The sequence below is a fragment of the Vigna unguiculata genome, chromosome 7 (assembly GCF_037176805.1).
Source record: "Vigna unguiculata cultivar grain cowpea cultivar isolate G323 ecotype 2 chromosome 7, ASM3717680v1, whole genome shotgun sequence".
NCBI classification, from domain to species: Eukaryota; Viridiplantae; Streptophyta; class Magnoliopsida; order Fabales; family Fabaceae; genus Vigna; species Vigna unguiculata.
The window spans coordinates 30,497,163-30,524,457 of record NC_140798.1 but is presented as its reverse complement, the minus strand read 5'-3'; the positions used below and the strand labels follow the sequence as shown (position 1 = coordinate 30,524,457).

The 27,295-nt window shown below is 32.8% G+C and overlaps 2 protein-coding genes across 2 annotated transcripts; both read left to right on the top strand.

Moving 5' to 3' along the window:
• Window positions 1-2,329: 2,329 nt before the first annotated feature.
• On the top strand, window positions 2,330-6,555 carry LOC114189782 (putative beta-D-xylosidase 2). Its single transcript, XM_028078468.2, has 5 exons — window positions 2,330-2,869; window positions 4,061-4,509; window positions 4,588-5,036; window positions 5,111-5,524; window positions 5,610-6,555. Exons 1-5 carry the CDS (start codon window positions 2,468-2,470, stop codon window positions 6,218-6,220), a joined length of 2,325 nt encoding a protein of 774 aa, XP_027934269.2. The 5' UTR covers window positions 2,330-2,467; the 3' UTR covers window positions 6,221-6,555.
• Window positions 6,556-16,196: 9,641 nt separating this feature from the next.
• LOC114192089 (uncharacterized) lies at window positions 16,197-19,202 on the top strand. Its single transcript, XM_028081667.2, has 3 exons — window positions 16,197-16,467; window positions 16,548-16,942; window positions 17,921-19,202. Exons 1-3 carry the CDS (start codon window positions 16,402-16,404, stop codon window positions 19,080-19,082), a joined length of 1,623 nt encoding a protein of 540 aa, XP_027937468.2. The 5' UTR covers window positions 16,197-16,401; the 3' UTR covers window positions 19,083-19,202.
• The last annotated feature ends 8,093 nt before the right edge of the window (window positions 19,203-27,295 follow it).

Genomic DNA, 27,295 nt, shown 5'->3' with positions numbered 1-27,295 from the left:
GAGTATAGCTAGTACGGGTATCCACATGTATGGATACTATGATACCCGTACCCGCTCCGTTAACATGCGGGTATTAAAAATACCCGTATCCGTTATCTGTGAATATCAATTTCTTATTCGTTGTGGATTTTATTTGTAGATACCCGTCCACACGTATCTCGACCAAAGACATGAACATAATATAATAATGTAAGAAAATAATTTCTAAAATTTCAGTTTCTATAAAAAAAATATTGTTCTAAACATATTTCATTATAAAATGTTTCAAGATGTCTTCTAAAAGTAAATTATTCACCGAAAATTACTCAAAGATATTTATATTAATTTGTGATAATTTTAAAACTATTCTTGAATAATCTTTTTTAAGAATGCACTAACACTGAAAAGTTACTCAGGGGCGGCGCCTGACAACAGTCATGATCTTCAGTTCCCGGTAATGGTCTTTTTTGTGTGTTTGTTTTCTATGATCCTTTTATTCCTTTTGTTTTTTCTTCGAACTTTGGGTCTCTGCAAGGAATACAGTTAGAAAGTTCAAGGAATCACTATGAATAGATTTGTTGGATTTAACTATGTAATGTGTTTCTTATTCATGCGATTCTGCCCCAATGTACCCAATCATAAGGAGCCAAAAGAAATAAAAGGTCAAATTTTGTATCAACCATTTGACTAATGAATCGGTAGATTTGGAGCAAAGAAAAGAACGAATAAAAAGTGCGAAATGATGAAAGGAAACAGACAAAACATCTGCAACACATTATGGGCACCCTCCCAAGAGCAATATCTCGCAAACCTTTTCTCATTCATGTTCCTTCGATGCAACTCAAGTGGAAAGTTTATTCTCTGTTCATCCACTTGCACACTACAATGCTGCTACTCCAATTATCGATATCCAAATATCTAAAATATAGATCATGTTCTTCCCCTTACTTAAATTTGAAAAAACCTCACCTCACAAAAAGTGAAAAAGTTGAGATATGAATGATTAAAAAATGTTCCCAATTCGTAGCGTGTGATATGTGTAACCTTGTTTCCCACCTAAAATTGATCTTTGGATATTGTGTTTTCCCCCTCTCTCTGTTTCTCCTTGTGTAGGTCTACTTGTTCATATAATTGAAGGGGAGAAAGACACGGAAAATAGTGCTTAGCTTTGCTTTTTTTTGTTTGTTCTATATCCCGGGTAATGCAATTATATATGTCACCGTCCAGATATTAGAGATATCAACTATTTTGGGTGGCTTTAGGTTTGCCATGAGATAAGATTTGAGCCACGAGCTATGTCCCAGATCCGAACCTCACTTGTAAGGGAAGCTACTTTCCCAACCAACAAGCACTTTTATAAGTTAAAATTGGACAATACTTTATTCAAATTTAACTTTACACTTTCTTCTTGATCTGTAATTTCTCTTGGACTGGACTCCACTATGTTTTCATGTTTCTGATTTTTAAACCAACCACCTTTGAAAATGTGTGTGATATACTCAACCTAGTTCTGGTTCTGTCCATTTTGTAAGTTAACAGCTCAAGAGTAAAACAAAAACCATCGAACAACTCATGCAGGAATGATTCAATAGCTTGCAATGATTTGACATTGGTAGTAAAATTTGATAAACTCCAATCCAAGTCATCCACTTGTTATGGATATCGGTACCAAGCAGAAAAGTAGAACATCTTCTCAATGTTTGGGACATTTCAGCAAAAAGGGTATTACCAATTGCCATGAGTTGCCATAAGCATTAGTAATTTCTGTGATGAAAAGTTGTTTCTTTATTCTGTTTGGCATCTGAACCAGATATAACAAGAAGTTTTGGACCACCTAATCATTTTACTGGCTAAGATAAGTTATGCTTGCCAGATAAACATTTGAAAATGTCTCCACCAAAATAAAGAAAGTCAATCCCATGCAATATCTAACACTGCACATTTGGTTTAATTATTAATGTCTAAAGAGTAGGACCAACCATACCCAAGGAATAGGGTCACCAATACCAAGGAATGGGATCACCAATGCCCATTCAAATGTTGTTGGACCCATACCCTAACCTCAGTGAAAAATAAGGTATAAGTAATAGAATTCTGAGGTTGCAATTGTAAGCCAATTATTAAAAACATTGCAATGGTAAATATGGTAAATTCAGTTTCGTAAAGAATAAGAAAGTAACAGCATTATAATGTGGTTTTTAAAACCGACATACGGCAGGTGATGAATTCTCTCAGTTGTTAATTTGACAAATTGACAGATATAACTTTTTTGAAGTCACCAACTTGCATTAAATCTCACCAGCCAAGTTGCTTCATTTCCTAAGAAGAAGAAGAAGAAGGTAAAAAGATAATGGAAAATCCAACAGCTAATAGCAACTTCTATCTGAAACAACAAGCCATGATGTTCCCTTACATATATATAAACATTGTTCCATCCCTCCCATAACTTCTCAAGCCACCACTACTTTTTATTTTCCCTTTCCCTACAATGGCTTCAGTCTTTTCACCTCTCACCACTATCTTCTTCTTCTTCTTCCTGATAGTGCTCTGGGGTGGCGAGGCACGCGAGCCTTTTGCGTGTGACCCAAAGAACGCCGCCACAAGGGGCTTACCCTTTTGCAAGGCGTCGGCGGCAATAGCGGAGAGGGTGAAGGACCTGATTGGAAGGTTGACGGTGGAAGAAAAAGTGAGCTTGCTGGTGAACAATGCGGCGGCAGTTCCACGGCTTGGAATCAAAGGCTATGAGTGGTGGTCGGAGGCACTGCATGGGGTCTCAAATGTCGGCCCCGGAACCAAGTTTGGCGGCCAGTTCCCCGCCGCCACCAGCTTCCCTCAAGTCATCACCACCGCTGCTTCTTTCAATGCTTCTTTGTGGGAAGCTATTGGACAGGTAAGCTTTTCTTTCATGGCTTCTGTTTTCTTAGAAGAATGGAATAGTTACCACTGATTTATTCTTGTTTAAAATATTTGTTAGCTCAGGAAACAAGCTAACAAATATATCTTTCATTGCATTTGATTGAACTGGAAAATTATTGAAGGCAGAGAAAAAAATTAATGGTGAGATCGCATTTATCTTTCTCGTCACTTTAGTCAAAAAATTGGAAAAGTGGAGTGAGTGAGACTTCTATTTTTTGGAAAGAAAGTGCAACTTTTGTTTTATACTTACATCCATTAATTCGTCGCTCTTTTCCGGTTTTCCGGTAATACAAGCTGAATTCGGTAAGTAAAAACATTTAGATTAATATTTAAGACGTTCTAATCATAAAAATTATTTTTGAATTATTTGAAATGAGTTTCCTCGATTTTTTATATTAAATTGTACAATCAGATTTTGAAACAAACTTTTTTCAATCCATTAAATATTTTTTTAGAAACATTTGATATAAATAGGACTTTATCATTTTTAATTTTAACAAATATTTTCCCGAAGGTACTGTAATTAGAAAAATTAATGACTATTTTGTAAATAATCAATGTATTTGTCGAAACAATAACTTTTCTTTGATATTTAATATTCAAGTGATGTTTTACCTTTTTTTATTTAAAAATTGTAATGTTGTAAATACATTTTGAAATATTAAATTATGTGTATATATCATCAAAATTGATCCGTGTTGCTCAAAACCAATACCTTAGAAACTTATGGTCGAACTTCATACTGCGTGGTGGATGTGAAAACATCTTGTTCAAAGTTTTCTAATAATATGTTTTTCTGTTATAATTGTTTTAAGAATTTTGTATTGCTTTTATTAATTTCTCAAAATCGTTGATTGGCCTTACTTTTATTTGTTATCTTTACTATATAAAAATCTTAAAAAATCATGTATTTTTGACCCATTGTTTTATTTTGTTTTTATTTCTCTCCTTAAACAAATATAACGTGAATGAAAGAAAGGAAAAAAGATTTAACAGTAAGTAATATAGTATTATTGATGATTATGTGCACTATGCATGCGAACATTTGTTCGACATTGATTTAATTCTCTATCTTGAATTTTATGCTGAAGAAGAATCTTACGCAAACCAATAAAATGATTAAAATATTTTTGTAATTGAATAATTAATAAAAATTGTAACTTAGGTGGCCTCCGACGAAGCAAGAGCAATGTACAACGGAGGAACGGGTGGGCTTACATACTGGAGCCCAAACGTCAACATTTTCAGAGACCCACGGTGGGGCCGCGGACAGGAGACTCCCGGTGAGGATCCATTACTAGCCGGTAAGTATGCGGCCAGTTACGTGAGGGGATTACAGGGGAACGACGGTAACCGGTTGAAGGTGGCTGCTTCTTGCAAACACTTCACGGCTTATGACCTTGATAATTGGAACGGTGTGGATCGCTTTCACTTCAACGCAGAGGTTAGCAAGCAGGATATGAAGGACACGTTCAACGTCCCATTCAGGATGTGCGTTAAGGAAGGAAACGTGGCCAGTGTCATGTGTTCTTACAATCAGGTTAACGGCGTTCCTACCTGTGCCGATCCCGTTCTCCTAAAGACTACCGTTCGAGGCCTCTGGGGTCTTAATGGGTAAGCTTACACTGCAAACACTTTCATTCTCTCTAACACAACAATAAATCTCACTCTTTGCTTTCCCCTACGCTTCAGCTACATTGTATCGGACTGTGACTCCGTTGGGGTCTTTTACAATAGCCAACATTACACGTCTACGCCAGAAGAAGCTGCTGCCGATGCCATTAAAGCAGGTTTGGATTTGGATTGTGGGCCTTTTCTAGCCCAACACACCAACAACGCTGTCAAAAAAGGCCTCTTAACTGAAGCCCATGTGAATGGGGCCTTGGCGAACACGTTAACGGTCCAAATGAGGTTAGGGATGTATGACGGTGAGCCATCGGGCCATCCGTATGGCAATCTTGGCCCAAGAGATGTGTGCACCCCAAGTCACCAACACCTTGCCCTTCAAGCCGCCACACAAGGGATTGTTCTACTTAAAAACAAAGGCCCTTCTTTGCCTCTCTCCACAAGGCGTTACCGCACCCTCGCTGTTATTGGGCCCAATTCTAATGCCACTGTCACAATGATCGGAAACTATGCAGGTACTTTTCATTCCCCAAATATCTTGTTAACTAAAAATCAATTTAACATAACCATCTCTTCACTTTCTTATTAGGTATTGCTTGCGGATACACCAGCCCTTTGCAGGGAATAGGAAAATATACCAAGACTATTCACGAGCCGGGTTGTGCAAATGTGGCCTGCAGAGACAACAAGCAATTCGGGAGAGCTATAAATGCAGCCCAACAAGCGGATGCAACTGTGCTGGTGATGGGCCTGGATCAGTCCATGGAGGCTGAAACTGTGGACAGGGCTGGCCTGCTTCTTCCTGGTCACCAACAAGACCTTGTGTCCCAAGTAGCATCTGCCTCCAAGGGCCCAACGATTTTGGTCATAATGTCTGGTGGGCCTGTGGATATAACTTTCGCAAAGAATGACCCTAGAATCCAGGGAATTTTGTGGGCCGGTTATCCGGGCCAAGCCGGTGGTGCTGCGATTGCAGATATCTTGTTTGGAACATCTAACCCTGGTTTGTCTTCTTTTAACTCTTGTGAAAAAGCCCATAAACTGTATGAAAATAGATAGGTAATGAAATAGGTATATTTAAATTTCAGGAGGCAAGCTACCTATGACATGGTACCCAGAAGGGTACGTTGAAAAGTTGGCAATGACAAATATGGCAATGCGATCAAGCAAAAGAAAAGGTTACCCAGGAAGAACCTACAGATTTTACAGTGGCCCAGTGGTGTATCCATTCGGTTACGGTTTGTCTTACACGCATTTTGTTCACACATTGGCAAGTGCACCCAAAGTGGTATCAATTCCCGTGGATGGGCACCGTCACAGGAATAGCTCCTCCAACATTGCGAACAAGGCAATTAAAGTGACACATGCACGATGTGGCAAGCTTTCTGTTAGCCTTCACGTGGACGTTAAAAATGTTGGATCCAGAGATGGCACGCACACGTTGCTAGTGTTCTCCGCACCACCTGCTGGAAAGGGCCACTGGGCTCCACTTAAGCAACTTGTGGGCTTCCACAAAGTCCACCTTCCCCCCAAGGCCCAACAACGGGTGCGGATCAACATTCACGTTTGCAAGCTCCTCAGCGTCGTTGACACCTCCGGGACTCGGAGAATTCCAATGGGCTCTCACACTCTTCACATTGCAGATATTAAACACTCTCTCGCACTTCACCCACAAACACTTGGAATTATCAAGACTTGATTTTTTTTTTTCCATCATACTCATGCAGAATATACACACTAAATAATCTCAAGTGTACGATAGATTGTATCATAGTATGAATTCCTACATACATGATGTTTTTTGGTTCAAATGAACCATCAACTCAAACCTCAAATTGTTGATATGACATGGCTTTCAAGACCGGACATACTACATTGATTCATCAATCACAGCCAATAAAGTAACAGGGCTTGGTTGGGAAATATATTTTTCTGTCTCTCTTCCATCACTACTTTCTTTACCATTCATTTTACATCTATACTTTTACCAAATGTAATTCTATGATTGGTAATGAGCACTAGCTAACTTTTTCACCATGATTTGCACAAACTACTTTGGCCTTTCCATTTCTACTTCATTTTTACCATCTATCATGTTTAACCATCTGAATTAGATTTTCCTCACATCAGGGATATGGATACTTAATGTATTTTAAAAAGATAATAATACAAAGTTATGAAATATTTTAACGGCACTCAATTATCGTTGTATTCAAATTTTGAATGGTATCAACAACCCATCCAATTGGTTAATTGTAAAATATAAAAATTGGGGAAATTACATATATAAATTGTTTAATAGGTCACTGGTTTTCCAAATAAGGAAAGAAGAACCAGAACGCAACTTGGCTTGGTACAAAAAATGAGCCTCCCATACATTAAAAAGCGATGATGCTCCCATCTTATATCAAAAACAAAAAGTGAGTCTCCCATCATTTAGATTTTAAAGAGCGAGAAAAACTATTAAGGCAATCATGTGACATGTAAACCAATAATGATCCAAATTGATGACAGAAGCTGGCATGTGTAGGCCAAAAAGAGCTGAGCGGAAAAAAATACAATAAAAAAATGGCGTAATGCTTTGATATTGGAAATGGCCTTGATGTTGACGTATAGCTTATAACAGGCCAATACAACACAGTAAAGCATTTAATTCAAGTTCCCATGTTATGGAGTCACAGATTCCACGCTTCCGTTTGTATTATTCAGCCGGAATGAAGGACTTTCACTGTTCAAAAATAGCTTCTAAATATCATAGCCATGCAGTGCAATAAAAAAGGAAAAAAAAAATAAAAATATCATCACTATCTGTCTCAATAAAAAGTTCTGCAATAAGCAACACCAGTTTTTCATTTTTCATCTTGTGAAACTTTTTCTATGTTTACCAAACATTGTTTGTTCCGGAAACACAATGTTACTCAAAAATATATATATACACGTTCTAAAACGATGCTTGACTTTGAATTCAAGTTTCTACTTTAACAATTATGCTTAAAGCTCCATCAAAACAATTGGTGAGCATAAGAAGGGATTGGCCTGAAGAGAATATAGATAAAAAAAATAAAAAAAAGTATGAACAGGGAATACAAGAGCTTTCTTTTTCCACCCTCCAACTAGTCATTATTCAAAGGACAAACTTTCGCAAAGGCTGACTTATAACATTCTACGAGGAGCTGAAAATCAAGAGAAAAAAAAAAAAAAAACCATGGGGCATTGCATATTTTGGTGTCTACTTTTTCGCTTCTATTTCTTAAAATGTTTCCAATTATTGGGGAGACCTCCATCACATATGTTAAGTACCAATCTCTGGAAGAGGAAAAGACCAATAACATGTCTTAGGTACTTACTTTTGATGTTGAATTCAGTGGTCCTGGTTAAAAAGCGTTTTATCTTTGGGGCACCTAATTAAAAGCTGTGACACATAAGATTGCGAAGGATGACTAATACAGAGCCCACAAGGCTCGTTAAATTTATGTTACCAGAAAATGTTTAACTTATTGGGAAGTGTTTGTTTCCTGAATAACCCATGATGAGGACCAACCCTTAGAATTGTCAAACGTCAACACCTCCAAAAATTAGTTTAATTGCCCCACTTGCCTCCTGCTTCTTTCTTCCCATCCAATCTTCAATGTTGACTTTTCATCATCTCACACTTTCAAAACAATCTCATAGCATTCACACCATAAATAAATTCCGAAATTCCCTCCATTTGTACGTTCATACTCGCATATTTGATTCTGCAAACACATTTTAAGTTGAATAGTTTGATTTTTATCCGTTGATTCTTATCACCGGAACGTGTGCTGCAGAAAATTCTTGACTTTGGGAATCTGATCCCATTATACACGCATTATTGCTCCTTTGGTGTTGTTTTGGATTTGCTGTGATTTCCTAATAATGTTGTGGGAGTGGTTAGCCATAATTTTCAGTGCGGTTTGATATTAGGTTTATCCTTAAAAAACTTTGTTACATCTGTGTCTTGTTGATTGATGACCCGAGTGAAACCTTAATTCCCATGTTTCAAAAACCTGGTATGACGTGATAGAAGAAGAATCGCTCTCTATATGCCTGCCACCTGTCAAACTTTATTCACGGATTTAAATTTGATAGTTTTATATTTATATTACTCCGATTCATCATGGTTTAACAGCGAGATGGAGTTTAATATAATGTTTAGCTGACAGATTCAGAGAATTAATAGACATATAATATGCTTGTATTTAAAAAAGAGTAAATGATTAGTGAGAGAGATAAATAAAGGATTTAAAAAGAAAGAAAAAGAAAATGAGCAGAAGCATATGATGTGTGTCTGAAAATTTGAATTTGAATTTGGTGAGGATGATGCATTATTGGAAAAACTTTTGAGGTAAGCATAAGAGTGATATGAAATCACACCCCTATTAAGCTGGCGTTGTTGGCCATAAGTCCATTGAAATTGAAGCTACACATGCATACCAATATGTATATGTTAGTGTATTATTACTGTTGGCTCGCAAAGCGAAAGCTACACTACACATGGGTCACCATCTCCACGTGAAATTTCATCAACAAGACACGTGCATCCCACAGAGGTTCCCTCAGTTTTTGCAGAGAAGCCCTTGGAAAGATAACCACTATGGATAACCATCAGAGGAATACGAGGCAAACAAATAAATGCTCAAACTTGAACAATATATATCCACAACAACAAAAATAAAAAAAAAAAACGATTTTGATTATAGAATATTGAAGCCTTTACGCGTTGAAAAATAGATTATAGCATTGATGAGAGGTTAATGCATATTTTTTGAGTGAAAAGAAGTAGCTTTTGAAGTGATAAAAATAGTTTTTAGAGGCTTTGTGGAAGTGAAACAGAGGAAAAACCTTATCCAAGAATGGTAGTTTGAGAGAATCTTTTGTGATGTGCGTCACACTTTGCCTCCCTATGTACAAACATGTCTTTGAGAACGGAAAGCGTTTCCCATGAATTCTTTATCTTTAATCTCCAACTTATTTCTTTAATCAATATATTTAAATTCGCAATTACGAAGATTGCCATCTCAGGATGCAATTCCTTCAATCATTATATTTATATGTAAAGGATCTTATTATTGCGTAAGGATAAGCAATAAAGGGCCACCCTGGAAAAACTGGGAATCCTAAGTTTCCGTCATTTTTATTCTTAAAAAAATGGTATATCACTTTAACAAACTATGTTATAAACCCACGTTCTGAACATAAATTCACACACAATATTTTCTACTTAATCATTCATTTCATTCATTTTAAGTTTAAGTATTAAACACTTTAAAAAACTTCCCTACTTGTAGAATTTCCATACAGCTCAATTCGCGAACATTAGTATCTCATAAAAAATAAACATATGATTTTGAAAAATAGAAATATTAGATTCTTGAATATTCATTGGATTTCAGCTATTGGGCCGTTTTTCTGGTGTAACTAAGCAATAATTAAGTAGTTCAGCGTATAATTTATGGTCTAATTCAAAAGAATGTTCCGTGGCCATTATTAGAATTACACATAATTACACATAAATACACATAAATCAAATCTGTCCTCCTTGAACCAACAACAACGAGTGTTTCTTAAAATTATAATGAAGTGTAGTTAGGTATATAATTCAACCGCATTATTTATACCTATCATTCAAAGGAGTGCTTCCCATTAGCATAAATATACAATTACAGCCATTTTTTTTCTTAATTTTTATGGAGAATAAATATGAAAGTATTAACCATCAGTTATATATAATTTCATGTTTTTTAGCAAGGTAGGTGATATATTATATTTAATTTCAATCTAATACAATTATAGGAATAAGAATAAAAGTGGCTGTGAATAAGTAAAAGGCTTATACGAATCTAAATTTTCATTTTATTAATGGGATGAAAATTCACTTCGTATGAATAGAAATAGTATTTATTTGGAATATCTAACCTTCTTTTTATGAATAGAAATAGTATTTATTTTGAAAGTTAAAAGTAATTGTTTGAATAATATACAATCGCTTAAGATTTGTTCATTACTTAACCTTCTAATCTTTCGGTCATTAACATTGTGTTCAGAAGGTGAGAAAGACAATCGCGATTCATTTACGACAACATGTTTGGAAGGCAAGAACTTAACAGAAATAGGCATAGCTTTTATATAATGAAAAAAATAAATAGACCCCACAAAGTGTAAGAAAAATAGCGAAAAAGTAAAAGAAATGCATGCACACTATTCGTTCTTGTACTAGCCTTTTTCTTCTCCATGATCTATTGTCTACCTATTCACATTTTGGTATCTTGCAATCGAATAATGAAAGAGTAATGTAAGAAACATTTTCTCCAAGCTTCTTTTTTTAGTGGGGGCATATTTTTCCACATTAAGTCAACAACACTTACAAGCATATGATATGCATAGTGGAAAAGAGAGAAACGAAACTAATTTGTAGGTATCGAGACATATGATGCAGTTGCAGCGCAAGAACCATGGACCTTACCTATTCAGTTGTGGATAGAAACAATAATTGGCAATAATAGGAGGAGAATGAAAACGAAACAAGGGTAGATCCAAAAGTAAAGGAAAGGAAACACACCAATAATGGTTGCACCAATCAAACAGTACCCAAGAACAAACATAGACCCTGCCATGCGTACAACATCAGGCCATCTTGTAAAACTTGTCATTCCACACTTAAGACACAACATGTGTCATACCTCAACCAAAACTAATCTTAAATCGGTACTTTACATCGGTAGTTTTACTATTGATTCTCCGAATGAATTCTAGGACCTATTGTCATTGTCGGACAAAACAAACAAAAGTACTCCAACTAACAAACTCATTCAAAAAAATTACAGACACCCTCACTCTACCTCGTCTAAGGGAAAAGGATCTAACAGGAAGTTGAAGAAAATGAAAAGAAAAATTGAATTTTTAAGAGTGGGTGAAGCACAAGTATGACATAAAATAAGTGGACCTCCAATCCCATGCCATTGATAATCTCTACCAATAAAACAGAAGATGTCATCCTCATCACATTATGGACCCCAATTCCTACCTGGATCTCCTTAGCTGTTGTAGCACAGCAGAGTAACAACTATGTATATGTATTATAGACCCAGTTTATGTCCTTGCCAAGGCCACCCCATTAATGGTCCCAAAACAACCAATACCAATGCTGCTTCTCTAATTTCATCTTTTCTTTATTTTAACTCACATCAAATAATTATATAAAATCAACTTATTAAATAATATTTAAATTTATTTATATATTATAAATTAATCTTATTTTTCACGCACAACTTTGAACATCCATTTCTATGACAATATTCTTAAAAAGTATCGACTGCACCTGTTCTCACCAATCACAGGGACTGCGTGCACTTTTCCTTTCGGACATCTACGTTACTGTGTATGTACGTGTGTGACAGTTCAAAGGTTTAGCACAAAATATTTGAGTCAAACCCAAAACTCAATTATTATGTTAATTAATGTTTTCCTAATCCGCTAATAAAAATGCACACTTCATCTTTCTTGATTTCGTTTTAAATAATCCTTTCAGGGTCGTCTTTTGCTGGACAGAAAGCTTGATTATTTGTCAATGAAAGATGTGGTACTCAAATTATTTTCATGATTTAAATTTGTTTTCCACGTCATCATAGTACAAAATGTGGCATGTGATACGAAAATAAGAGATGACCTTTTCAAATTTCATCAGTCTTGTGCTTAAAATACTATAAAGAAATTAAATCAAACTATATTATTGAAGTTGAAATGTGGCACACCTCACTTCTGTAGCTGTTGGCTGTTAACATTAACATTGTTGAGATTTGAGGAAGCGTAACTAGGTTCATTTTTTTTTTTTTTTCTTATTTAACCAGAAAGAAATTTCCAAAAAGTAACAATTCTTACCCCATATTTTTCTTTTGCAACTACAGAAACCGTAGGAGTATGAATTTCAGTTGGGAATCCGAATTCACAATGAAAATTTTAAATATAGTCAGTTAAATAAATGATTTGATAGATTTATTGTATTTAAATTAGTTGATAAAGAATGATAACTTTATTAAATAGTTCTTTAGTAAACTTATTTTACTAAATCAAAGTTTAAATATTGAATAAGTTATAATATAATAAATAGTATTCAATTTTTAAAATAATTAACTAATATCTCTTTTTTAAAAATTAAGAAACACTTAATAAATATAAATTAAATACCACGAAAATTTAGATGATTTTTTATACGGATACTCTTTTACAATTCTTGTATACTTTATGATTTATTTTTAGATTATTTGTTTTTTCCGTTTGATATCAAGTATTGGTCAGTTAAGTTTTTCATTGTTGTTGACAATTAGAATAATTTGATTGAGAGAAACACTATCATCACAGGAAGAAAAGAAAAACAACACATTTTTTTAATGTATTGGACTGCTATATGGAAGACTAAAATAATAATTGATCACGCAATCATATAAAATATGCCAAAATGCAACAATAATAACGTCTGAAAAATAAAAGCAGCAATCATATTACATTAATAATACAAAAAGTAAAAAAGAAAAATAGAAAAATGAAAAAGCAATAATAAGAGTGGACAGAAATGAGAGAATGAAATAGAAAAACAAAAAGGTGGAGTCCAAGAACTGAGGCTTATCCAGACACATGGAATGGAGAAGGGTTGTGGGGCCACAATGGTGGAATGCCACGTGGAGACAGGCTGGCATTAGAGAGTGACGTGGCAAACGGGAAGTGTAAAATTTTATAACGGGTTTGGAAAGGAAGGGAACGGAGTGCAGAAGTTAGGGAAGCCTTTAAGGCAAACCCATCTGGCTAGTTATCCCCATTCACGTGCATTCATTAATAATATCATATGGGTGAAATAAAAAGCAAACCCTCTTCAAAGAAAAAGCATGATTCCCGTGGCTTACGATACAAGCCACTCTTTTCCATCAATTTTTTTTTTCCCTCACAAGCAATGCTATCTACCATATTTCTTGCATATAAATTGTGCTTTCAGAAAAACAAAACACATATATCACAGGAAGATGATTTTTTTATTATTAAATTTTGATAATTTTTTCTTATAATATTAAGTGTTATTTTTTTAATAATTTTTTATTTTTTTATTTTTTTATTTTTAATATTTTAAAACTATTTAAAAAATGTCATTTTATATTAAAAAAATTGTCAAAATTTAATACTTTAAATATCGTTATCATATTATCTTTCAAATTTTAACATCTTTTATCTGCATTAGAACTTATTTTCTGAATCATTTAAATTCTGCCACCATTCTAAGCAAATCTATTCTTAAAAATGTCATATATAAGGCAGTTAACATATGGAAAGTCTAGGTTGTCACTTCAATTACACCTTTAGTTCTTCTTGATTCTTGTGTTGGATTGAATACTAAGTTAAGTTTTACTGGGTAAATAAATATTTCTCATAAAATTGATCACCCTTTAACACAGGTCATTCTTCTCATTAATTTTGGCTTAAGCATGATCATGCTAAACTTGATGTCCCAGCTTTAAATTTTATTAAAATTAGAAAAGCATAATTTAAACTTAGTGTGTTTAGGTTTGATCTGATCATGATCCTCTCACCAGAAAACAATACACCAGTGTATTTAATGCGACATTGTCGTGTTTTGTTTCCTAAGAAACAAATTTGTTTAATTGTACCCAGTATACTGTGTTTCTCATAAAGTGCTCAAAGCTCTTTCAAGCATCTTCTTTTCTCGATTATTTTCACACTTTTTTTGGTAGAAGATTCCATGTTACACACATAAAAAAAAGTTCTATTAACATAACTATAATAAAAAACGAGTTAATACAACCTTTAATAATACAAAATATGATTTATCAATAGTCAATACATTAAAATAAACTATAAAATTTAATAATAGGTTATATTCGCCTTAAAATCGTTTAACACCAGCTAGAGTTACCTAATAAATATATAAATTATCCCGTAGGCTTAGGAATGTAACGTATCTTAAGACATGGTAAAAATTATGCACTGGTTTTTATTTTTACTGATATTATAAATAATGAGATTTATTTGTTTGATTAAGTAGAAAGTAAAGTATTAACTGTTAAACATAAAAATAGCATAAAATAATTGATACACACAAAATATAAAAGTAAATTACTTTGTATTTAATATCACTTTCAAACCAGTTAAAATTAAACTACAAGATAACCGTAAGAGTTTAATAATCATATATTATTGTCAGGGTAAAAGTTTATACATTACCACTAATAAAAATATATTTAATATAATTTTAATTTAGTATTGTGAAAAATATAAACCGCCAAAACGAGATAATTAAATAACACTGTAAAATATTATTATTTTATTTTATTTATTTAATTCAAATTGTCATACAACCGAAGACACGTCTGACCCGAATAAATATTAGCTATTATGTGTTGACCCGAATTTTACAAAAAACTTGGCTCATAATTAAAGTAAAACTTTTATTGAAATGAAAAATGCAAATCCATCTTAAAATATCTACCATTTATGAAAACATGACACAACCTCTTTCTCGGTGATTACGGCAAATTGAAAAGTTGCACAATCACCATAATCACCAATGCGAAAAGAAAATTAAAGTAGTCCATGTCAAAGTGAATTGCTAACAGGTTATTATTTATTTATTGACCATGTTTCTTATCTAAAACTCCATCATCACACTCTGCTTTACCATGAAAAATTGCTAACTAATGCTCATTTCACAAATCAAAATCAAAAATCACATGGCAAGATACTATTTTGTCTACTTTTCTCTTGAATTATCAACCCATGTTGAGTTATTCGAGTTAATGACCAGGGTTAGACAAAAGAGGTAGGCAAAAAAAAACAGTTTATCAAAGAACCGGACTTTTGAGGTGATAAGAAATTAATGAAAACCAAACTTCTATGGGAAATGTTGTAAATTGTTTCCCTCTGCTTACATTTTCTGGGAGAATTTATTTGACTTAATGCTTCACGGTGATTATCCCAATATCCTTAACCCACACTCATCAAAGAGTTAAAAATACTTTTTTATTAAATATTTATTTTTTCAATTTTAAGCACTGTCCTGAAAATACCGGTTAAAAAGATAATATTTTATTAAGAAAAATAAAATGCAAGTCATAAAGCTGGAACGAGGTCCCAATATTGGTAATGTGAGAGAATCTAAATCTGTGTGTGCTGCCAGCTATGATGTTAAAGGATGAAAGCTCTTACACAAAGGTCAAAGTTGTCAATATCTCTTTCAAGGCATTTTTTTTTGCAAGGTGTTAGCGCTCTACTTACGCTTTTATATATTTATATAGAGTGAAACATTATTTTAATCAATGAAAATGTATAGTTATCGTATATATTTAATTAGTATTTGAAACTATTATGTATTTACACCTGTAAGGCTGTGACGTTAGTATATAAAGTTAAATAAAATTTGGAAAGCCAGATAAAAGAGAAGGAAATACAGTTGTTTATTTGTTGATAGTTTGAAATTCACACCGGAAATAATAGTTTTGTTTAATTGATAGATCTATACATTTATTAAAGGGAAAAAAGTATTTATTATATAATAAATAATGTAATAAGAAAAATAAATGAATAAGAGAGAAATAAGGTAAAAGATGTGAAGAACGTTGAAAGAATCTAGAATCCCTAGTTTGTGCGTCACTAGTCCATTGCCCCAGTTTTCTATCTCAAACTCTCTTCTTCCCCTTTATATATTTCTCTTCCTTTTATTATAGGTGCGGTGAGAGAGAGAGAGAGAGCGATAACACTCCTACCTTAACAGGTGGGAGAAGAAAGAAAAGGGACCAAAGGAGAGGGTGTTTGATATTTTGACGGTCCAGGGTTGAATCTTCTGCCACAGCACCATCAATGGCCGTGACCACTCCCTATCTCAATGCCACAGAAAAAAAGCACTGGTGGCTCACCAACCGTAAGGTAAGAATCTTCCACCGCCATTTTAATTAACAAATCTCTTTTTCCCTCCGTCGATCCTTAACAAGCGCCTGTTACTGTAGGTTGTTGAGAAATACATCAGAGACGCTCGCACTCTGATGGCCACGCAGGAACAGAGCGAGATCGCTTCGGCGCTCAACCTTCTCGACGCGGCTCTGGCGATCTATCCGCGGCTCGACGAAGCGCTGGAGCTGCGAGCGAGGTCTCTGCTCTGTCTGCGGAGGTTCAAAGAGGTAGCGGATATGCTTCAGGACTACATCCCGAGCCTGAAAATGGCGAACGATGAGTCGGTTTCTTCGGATAGTTCTTCGCAACAACTCTCTAGGGAGGGCGCGAAGCTACTCTCCTCTGATACCTCGGGTTCGGATCAGAGCTTCAAGTGCTTCTCTGTCTCTGACTTGAAGAAGAAGGTTATGGCAGGGCTGTGTAAAAGTTGCGACAAGGAAGGGTATTGGAGGTATTTCCCTTTTTTTAATTTTTTTTAAATATATTAGATTAAATACTACGTCATTTGCCATTATTATAGTATTTAGTATGCCCGTCTTGCATTGGTTTTCCAGTCTGTCACTGCGCCTGGATTTTAATTTTTTTCATTAAGAATTAATTGTTTGACAGCATTTAATCATAAAATATAAAATTAAAATGGAGTTTTTATTTTTATTGGAGTTGAGTTTTGTATGAGATGGGAGTTGTGAGTAGGTGTCATACGGGGATGGGGTCTGAGTAAATGCCCCTGCCAGCTGGCCTGCCATAATGAAATGTTTCCTAACTCCTACTTTTAAAAACCCAATTCAATTGAATGCACCGTAACAATGGGGAAACCCCAAAATACTAATATAATATTATTAAAATCTTTGCGTTTAAGTCTTGTTACATTTCAACTCTCCGGGAGTTTCTCTTTCTAAAGTAAAGTAACTCACTGCAACTTCAATTCTTTGAAATGTTAATTAGTGTTTTCATTTCTTTTTATTCATTTTGTTATTTTCATTACCTGTTTTTTGGTCTTTGTTCCTCTGTAAAATAATTAAAACTAAGTTGTTTTGGAACCCAACGGCACCTTTCTTTTACAATTTTTCACAATAAAACGATGAAAAACTATTTTAAAAATATTTTACTGTTAGACAGTTTTTGTGAAAAAGTCTCGCTCCTTGATTTACAAATATTACGAATGTGTTAGAAAAAACTGTAATTAGTCCTCTATAATGTGAAATAAAATAAATAAATGATGTGAAAAGGTTGAAGGACCTGTCTTGATAATTTTTTACTGTACTCAATTGTTTGTATTTCGTCTAGATTTTGTCTTACCTTCTTAAGAATATATTTTCTATTATGATTTTGTATATATGTAATTGATGTATTCAGTAAATATAAAATAGTTGAGAAAATTGGAATTAGAAATTCATTTGACATTTTTCCATTCTATTTTCTGTAACAGATACTTGGTTCTGGGGAAGGCATGCTGCCACCTAGGCCTAATGGAAGACGCAATGGTTCTTCTCCAGACGGGTAAACGCCTAGCCTCCGCCGCATTCCGCCGCGAGAGCGTGTGCTGGTCCGACGATAGCTTCTCCCTCTCGAACCCCCTCTTCTCCGGCGACTCAAGCCCACCCCGGGTCCCACTCCCGGAGTCTGAAGCAGTGACTCAACTCCTCGCCCACATAAAGCTCCTCCTCCGGCGCCGTGCTGCCGCGCTGGCTGCCCTGGAAGCCGGCCTCCACTCCGAGGCCATCCGCCACTTCTCCAAAATCGTGGACGGGCGACGCGGTGCCCCGCAGGCCTTCCTCGCCGAGTGTTATATGCACAGGGCCTCTGCTCACCGGTCCGCCGGCCGAATCGCCGATTCAATTGCCGATTGCAACAGAACCCTCGCCTTGGACCCCACCTGCATCCAAGCTCTGGAAACCCGAGCCTCTCTTCTGGAATCCATTCGTTGCTTCCCAGATTCACTCCATGACCTCGAACACCTCAAACTCCTCTACAACACCATCTTGCGCGACCGTAAACTCGCCGGTCCTGCCTGGAAGCGCCAAAACGTGCGCGCCAGAGAAATTCCTGGGAAACTCTGTGCCCTCACCACGAAGATGCAGGAACTGAAACAGAGGGTAGCTTCGGGAGACACCTCCAACGTGGACTACCACGGTCTCATCGGCTTGCGACGCGGCTGTGGTCGTTCGGAGTTGCAGAGAGCGCATTTGCTTCTGTCTCTGAAACACAAGCCCGACAAGGCAATGTGCTTCATCGAGCGGTGCGAACTGGCGGACGAGCGGGACCTCGATTCCGTCAAGGAGAGGGCGAGAATGTCGTCGCTCTTGCTCTACCGGCTGCTCCAGAAGGGTTACACCAACGTGATGGGTGCCATAATGGACGAGGAGGCTGCTGAGAAGCAAAGGAAGAAAAAGGTTCTGGAAGCCCTGGAAGCTCAGGCCAAACTTGAGAAATTGGAAAACAAAAAGTGCACCGTTTCGTCTCCCTCCACCGCCAATCCCGCGGTTTTTCAGGGAGTCTTTTGCCGCGATCTTGCGGTGGTTGGAAACTTGCTCTCGCAAACGGGATTCAACCGCTCCATTCCGGTCAAGTACGAGGCGTTGAGCTGCTGATTAGAAGAAAAAAAAAAATCCAAGAATCTCTGCTTCGTCGCTTCTTGTACAGATGGATAAGTTGGAAAATTTTGTCACATTTTTTTCTGTTTTATTCTATATTATTACTTTTATGTTTCATTTATTAGTTGTACAAAGTACTATTAATTTGGAAGTCTACTGCTGCCGCAAAACTAAATTATTTAAAACTTCCTACCTAGTAAAATTTGTTTTGCATTATTGCAATGAGTAAGTATTTTAAACAATTTACTTTAAACTTTTCAATAATGGGAATATTGAATCCTTCAAAAACGAATTTACTAATATTTTTTCAATGTTTACCGTAAGTTTCATTTTAAAATTTTTTTACTGGGTGCAATTTAAATCGTATTGTATGTCAACATGCATAGAATGTGTGTTGACTTAACATTCACTTTTGGAACAAATTTACAGCGCTCTTTTAGAGGACTAAGCATGGAGAAGTAGGTAAGTTTAAAGAGGAGAAATGTAAAGTTAAATTAATGGTGGGGTCCACGAAGAGAATCGCGATTCGTCTCGAACTACTCAAATACAAAGGACTCTTGGAATTTCTTTTCCCATTATTGAGTACGAAAGTACATGGGAATCTTTATTATTTTTTTCAGATCACAGTACTAAATAAATAAATAATTTTAATTTTCAAATAAATCATCAAAAAGGCTAATTTTCACTTTTTTCATTTCCCTTCTAACAAAATAACTTCCTCAATTTTATTTTACCTTTTATCTGTTTTTCTTTTGTTATTTTCTTATTTCTTTTTCTTTCCAAACTATTTATTTCCTAAAATAATCAGGTCTGCGTGTCACCTAGAAATATAGGTGGCAAAAATATATCGAGAGAATTTTGTAATGACTGAATATAGACATGGGTATAAGAAATTTTCGACTTTTTGAATCGAATATGGGAATGAATATGAGGATGTATATATTTTTGTCATAATATTCGTTCCCGTTTAAATTATTAAAATACTTACAATTAATTAAATAACCTTATATATATATATATATATATATATATATATATATATATATATATATATATATATATATATTCTATTTTTTATTTATTTAATTATTTTGTTTGTCATGAAACTCATTCGTATCTTCAATATATTTTTTATTTTATCACAACTTTATGTAATTATGTTAAAATGATGTATGTCAATTAAAAAAAATTATGTCTTACATTTGAATATTTCTATTATTTTTTAATATTCTTATTTATTGAATATTTTCATTTTCCAAGAGAATGTTTAATACTCTCAATTTAAGTATTAAATATCATAAACCTTTCATTCAATAGGTAATATAAAAAAAAATCTTTACTTATTATTATTAATTTTTGTTTCATTTGAAAAACTATTTTGTTTCGCTAAAATAATTTTTGTTATTTCTCAACCATCGAGTATATATATTGATATTTGAAAAGTTTCCTTAGATATCTAAGGTATTTTTTGATCTTATCATACATTTAATTTACATTTGTTTTTCTTTGTGTGATATCTTTCAATAGTCTCTCAAATTGTTTAGAAGACAAACATTTGTTAATTGTTTAATATATTTATTTATTATTTATTTTCATCATATAGAATACTATTTCGATATATTTTATCTACTTATTTTTTATTTCTAACTTATTATTGATCATATTATAATTTTTTTCACTACAATTTTATAAGTAACTTTATTTACTACAATATAAAAATTTAATGTAATTATCATGAATATTTCTTTTATCACCATCCAACAAATATTGAAATTCAAAAGATACAAGATCTATGTTAACATTTTATTATTATGTTTATTATTTATTTTTTACGTTATTTTAATCAAGTGATGTGTATTATAACTTTTATTAGTGTATAAAAAAGAGATTCATTAGAATTTAAAAGATTGAAGTAATAAACATTTAAAATACATTTTAATTTGAATATTTGTTTTCTTTTTATATATTTTTTAAAAATATTTTTAAATTTGATCAACTAGGTTTCATTAATGTTTGCAAATTTAATAAATGTTTTGGTTCTCATAAAATTTTATTTGGTATTCTAATATAAAAGGGAGTCACGACTCTCTCAAAGTTTTCTTATTTTATTTTTATATGTATTTTAAAATTATATTTATACATTATTATATTATTTATATTAAGTTTAAAAAAGTTTTCTTAAACGAAGTGTAGTCCCTCCCATCCTCTTTTGTTTTTTCTTCATTGATTCAATTTTCACCTTTAATGTCTCATCATTTTCAAAATGGAATTATACATAGTGAATTTAAGAAGTTAAGAAACATTTTGAACACATTAATTTTTCCTTTTCAGTAAGTTTATTTTCTACCACTTTCCTCTTACATTTGCCTTTTCGACTTTATTGACAGATATTTATCTATGTTAGAGATCATAAAATCATACTCTAATAGTTGATTGAAGTCTTCTTAGATAGAACTATTTTAGGTTTTAAAGTTGTACAAATAACATTATAACAATCTACTTTAACTTTAAGATAAGAGAAACTAATTATTTAGAAGTTGTTAACTTATTTGAAATATTAAGTCTTGATTTTGAGATTTAATTTACAGTTTTAAAATATTCTCTAATCACATGAAACAAAACACATTTATCTATTGTGTCCCATCAGATAATAATACATTTATCTTTTTCTAAATAGATGAGAGTTGATAAATTTATATTCAAAAAATTACGATAAAGAAATTTAAAGAGGAAATGAAAACTTTTTTTAATTAGAAAAAATAATTCATATATAAAAGAATTTTTTTTCAAAGTTTCGACACCGTAAATATCATGAGTAAAACCAACCAAAATCTTAAGGGTGCATTATTATTTGTCAATATATATATATATATATATATATATATATATATATATATATATATATATATATATATATATATATATATATATATATATATATATAAAAGGAGAAAACTTATAAAGTATTTTTCATTCGTAGATTCCTAATTGTATATGGCGTGGTCAATTAACAGAAAAATTAATTTAGTCTTTGAGTGTGTAAAAAACATGTTACCTATGTTTTAATTTTAAGTTGTGAGAGTATTTTGTCATTAAATTTAACAATGAATTTGATACTAAATTAGAAAACCATTTTGTTATTAAATTATGGTATCTTATTATTATTATTATTATTATAAATAGTGAGGGGAAAATTTACCTTTTAAACATTTTGCAAAGAAGACATATTTTTCAATTTTCCTGTGCATTATAACCAGGATACTGTCTTCTTTCACATTCAAGAAATTACGGATTAGGAAAAAAAGTAATATAATATAAATAAGATTGATTGTTTAAAGAAAAGGCTTCCTTAGGAGGAATGAAACTTATTTTATTATTATATATTTTTGTTATTTTTATTTTATTTCCAATTTCTTACGTGTATCATGTTTCCCTCCAGAACCAGAAACAATATGCGCGTACCCGTTGGTGAATCTGATTCCAACCTCGGAAAGTGTCTTCAAAATATACACTTACTCTGCTTCACAGTACTCTTTTTGAGTACTTTTATTTTATATCGTCCCTTATATTAATTGTTTTTACGGTGTTATAATCAATGAATAGTTAGTACTATAAAATAAACTTATTGCTTCTCCTGTGAAAATTGAAAAACAGCTAGCACATTAATTAATTAGAAAAAAAAAAACAATTGTACAAATTGTTAATAACTAGTGTCCTTTGTGAATATAAGTTTGTTGAAAGAACAATGTTAAAAGTATGTCATTAAAATATTAAACAAATTTATAATATTTAAATAAACGTAAAATCTGAATTTATAAACATTTTGTAAGATGAAGATAAAAGTTGATTACTTGGGTCAAAACTTAAAAAGTAGTATTTGACTATATATCTAAAGTAGTTTTTGATAATAAATGCTCTGATCACATCAGCATTCTAGCATTGGTTGATTGAACATGATGCGTACAGAGAAGAAGGTTACGTGGAATTAGGGCACGAGCTGCTGCTGAAAATAGTGGAGGCAACTGTGGAAGCGCATGATGAAGTGGTGCAGAAGGGAAAAAGTGGTCAGTTTCTGTAATCAGTTTTGCATTCATATACAACCAAAGATGAAAAAGGTCTAATCAGCACTCAATACAAGAAAACAAAGGATTAGAGAGGAAACGTCAATTCAACTTTTACCATCACAACCCTTTTACCCATGTGTTCCGTACCAGTGAATTTTGCTTCAACAGCTTTTATTATATCAATGCAAAAACTTTATACCAGGGTTAACCTATACACAAATTGAAGAGGGTCGTTGGGATTCATCCTTGGAAGCCTAATAATGGTCTTTTGTCTGAGGCGTGCTCGCTGATACACGCAAAAGCTTGTGTATTTCTTCTTCTGTGTAAGAGATGCATTATTACACTGTCTTCTCTGAGCTTCCTTCCACCTTGGAGGAAGGATCCAACTGTTGCCAGAAAAAAGTTTCAATTTATTATTCACATTCCCATTTGCTGATTTTGAAGACACCCACTTCAAGTGTTTGAGAAAATGATTCACTCAGTTAATACCAACAAATGTGACAACTGACCAGGTCAAATTGTAGCCAAATCTGATGCTAAATGAAACTGCGTGTAAATATATCTTCTTTCTCAAACTGTCCAGTAAGCTAGTTTTACGTTTAAGTAAAAGTGTGGTAGCAAAACTGTGTGCCATGATTGGAGTTGATTATGTTTTCAGATGTAACTAAGATTCTGTACCTTAATTAAGCAACTCTTGTTTATGAAAAACCATGGGTCAGCTTGTACACGTTACTCCAATGCAGAAAAATCCAACAAAATATAACCAGGTCTATGCCAGAGAAATCAGAACCAAAATTGCAGCCTCGTGCAGAGGAAGAAAATTTGTACAATCTTAATAAGTTAGTTGAAATAACCTCTTTACATTTTGAGGTATATACATCTTTTCTTCGTGAGTATAAAAATGGGTGGTGATAGCAGATGTAACGTCAAAAAATTTATTATTTTTAAGTTAAAATTTGTATTCCACTTATATATTGCGAAACTATTTTAAACTTTCGACATGTACTACGTTGAAATTGTTTGACATGAGTTTAGCACCCCCACCTTATTGTTTCCCTCAAACTTAAAGCGAGGAAATGAACTGTTGGATTAAATTTTTGTGGAACAATCTGTTTGAGTCAAATTTATTTATTTTTCATAAAGTCTTTATAGAAAAGTTCATTCCAAACAGACTCTAACTTATTTTGTAGATTTACTCCTAACCCACTCAAAAACAAATTAAACAAATGACTGAATGAAAATATTCCATTCCTTTTCTTATATACGGATATTTTAATCTGCGGTTGCTTTATTATTTTTTACGTGCCTTTAAATTTCTTTTTAATTTTGGTATTCTTTTGTGGATACGTGTTTTGAAACAGATTTAATAATCACAATAATTCGTATTGATAATAAGAATTAAAACGAATGAAAATAAGATTAATGTATAAGATAACAATTGAAGTCGATTTTTGATTAATACTTAATAATCCAAAAATAATTAAGTGTCTTAAGCATCCTAGTCTCCATCACATTGAATATTTATAATGATAAGTAGTTGTCTTGGTTGGAAATTACACAACTACTACTGAGCTGGTATTTGAATAAATGCTATAAACAAATTCCTTTTTATTTACCATTTTTGTTTGAATTAAGATGTAGAAAACATAAAAGAAAAAAATGTGTTTGATTTGGTATGGTTGATAAATAACACTGGTGGAAAAAAAAAAAAAAAACTTCTCTTGCATATCTCTTTCACTCACGATCCATACAAAATAAAAATAGTACTATTTCTGCAAAAGCATAGATTATACAGTCCATAAGCTTTAGTAGGTAGTGATGAACTACTTCTCTGACTGCATTATATTGTGATAATTAATTCTACATGTTTTTTTATTTCAATTATACTTTAATATTCGCTTTGAAAGCATATATAATACTTGTGCCGAAAGAAAAGGTGCATCTCACGAGGTACTATTTCTTTAATTGTTATATATACTAGTATTCTCTGCTCAGAAGGCATCTACATGGGACATTATTGTGTTTAGTCTTTTCTTTTCCTTTCGAATTTCGAAAACCTATATTCTCACTAGCTCCAGAGCATATAATCATGTCTAAGTTCATGATTTCAATGTATCAAATATAACCTAATTCATTTCTTAGATTTTTTTTTTCATGTAGTGTGAAATTAAATGAATGAAATTTGAGGAATACTGATAATAAATTTATTCGAACAATTTTTGCATCAATATTTACAGGAGAACGAATTCAACTTTAAAACAAATTTAGTTTAAATTAAGCTGATATATGATCGATACTTTTATAAGTACAGAGTTTAATATTTATATACCGTCAAAATGTAAAAAACAATACTCCGTGTAAATTTTTTAATAAAATTATTAGAATTAGAGACAGAGATAAAGTCAACTTATAATATAAGTGAGTAAAATTTTTATTTTAGAAGTCGATATTATAAAATGAATTAAATTTAAAATTCACTTTTAACATAGTATCTGAGCCAGGTTAGAACTTAATCTAACAAAATTTTGTAAACATTCTGTTCTAAGCATTATCAAACCACTAATGAACTATCTACTAATTTCTAGTTTCACACACAAAATAAATATATCTCGACGTGAATTTTATGAAAAATATAGAAACCATTTATTCATTAAATCTTCTTTTCTCAAAATAAAAAAGAAAAGTAAAGATAGATCTAATTTAAATTTGTTTAGATTAAATTAAATTGTATAATTGAAACTATTTGGATAATTAAAAAAATAAAATAACGGTAGGTTTATTCTCCAAAGACTGAAAAATTGACCCTGATTTTTTAATATACTCTTTTATTACTAGATAAATTTTATGTGTGTTGCCTACAAAATAAGCTTTAATCTAACTCCCCTGTAAAAATCATGTTGAAGAGATGAATGATTGAGAAGATTTTAGAAGTTACAGAAATTCTGGAACACAAAATGGACCGAATTAAAAGGAATAAATGTGATTATGCAGAATTATATATTAATATGTGAAGAGGCGGAAACAGAAGAGGTTTGAATGAAGGTTATTTGTGAAGAGGTGATGTTTGAATGAAGGGAACACCGAAAAGAGGTTAAGTCATGTGCTGCTATCATGTGCCTTATTTTCTGTCCAGATAAGCATGGATTATATATGCATAAACACTGTCTTTTCTACGTCTTTTTGCATAATGTGTTTTATGAAAATATCCCTTAAACTATTACCACATTATTTATTAAAATCTTACCACATTTTTTATTTCACAATAAAAAAATGTGAAAAAAAAAGTTAATGAAAAGGTGAAAAGATCAATAGTGTGTTGTTTTTTGCGACATGGGGAATCGAATTTCATTGCCAGTTAGAAAGGAAAAAAAAGTGATGGGTTTTATTGAGATCTGAGTTTGCAGGGAACAATATTCCTTTACAACAACACATGCGAAGTTGTTTTCATGTCGCTATATGCAAAGGGACCTATCAATTGTGCTAACTTACTATTCAAAAGTAACGTAGCCACTGCAAGAAGCTATAATCCATTTACTCATATATTATTAATCTATGTTTATGTTCTATCATTAAGGACAGATACGGCACGAGGCATGGGTTTAAGTTTGATTAAGACGTTATTATCAGCATTAAAGACAAATAGAATTGATCGTGTTAGGTAATCTTCAGACACATGAGTTTTGTCTCAAGAACCTAGAAAAGTTGTTGTGGTTGCAAGAAAGATCAGATTTTTTGTACCATCAACATGAAAACAGTGATTATTCAGAGGGAAAGGACAAGTGAGCAGAGAAAAAGCCTTTTGAAGTTGTTCACAAGAAAAAAAAAAAGGCCTTTAAAGATTTGTATGGAAAAAGGATGGGCTTTGTGATATCACGAACTCATTTCAGATTGAAAAGTTGAGTTAAACAAAGCCCAATACATTTTCTAGTTTTATTAAAGACTCAGTTACTATTAGGACCTGGTTTAAGAATTGTCTTTTTGACAAAGATGTTCTTGTATTTGGAATAGGATACTACTATACATGCAAAAGTTAACAATTGTTTTATTTAATTCAAAACTAATGAAAATGAATAAAGTAATAGTGAAAAAAAATCAGTTTTAATAGATTTTAAAAAATAATAATTTAAATTAAAATATTGTTAAGAT

Excerpts from the sequence above, each read along its gene's own strand:
- LOC114189782 (XM_028078468.2), top strand. The coding sequence starts at position 2,468 with ATGGCTTCAGTCTTTTCACCTCTCACCACTATCTTCTTCTTCTTCTTC. Across the intron at positions 2,870-4,060 it reads TGTGGGAAGCTATTGGACAG|GTGGCCTCCGACGAAGCAAG; the intron begins GTAAGCTTTTCT and ends ATTGTAACTTAG. Across the intron at positions 5,037-5,110 it reads AATGATCGGAAACTATGCAG|GTATTGCTTGCGGATACACC; the intron begins GTACTTTTCATT and ends CTTTCTTATTAG.
- LOC114192089 (XM_028081667.2), top strand. The coding sequence starts at position 16,402 with ATGGCCGTGACCACTCCCTATCTCAATGCCACAGAAAAAAAGCACTGG. Across the intron at positions 16,468-16,547 it reads GGTGGCTCACCAACCGTAAG|GTTGTTGAGAAATACATCAG; the intron begins GTAAGAATCTTC and ends CTGTTACTGTAG. Across the intron at positions 16,943-17,920 it reads GACAAGGAAGGGTATTGGAG|ATACTTGGTTCTGGGGAAGG; the intron begins GTATTTCCCTTT and ends TTTCTGTAACAG.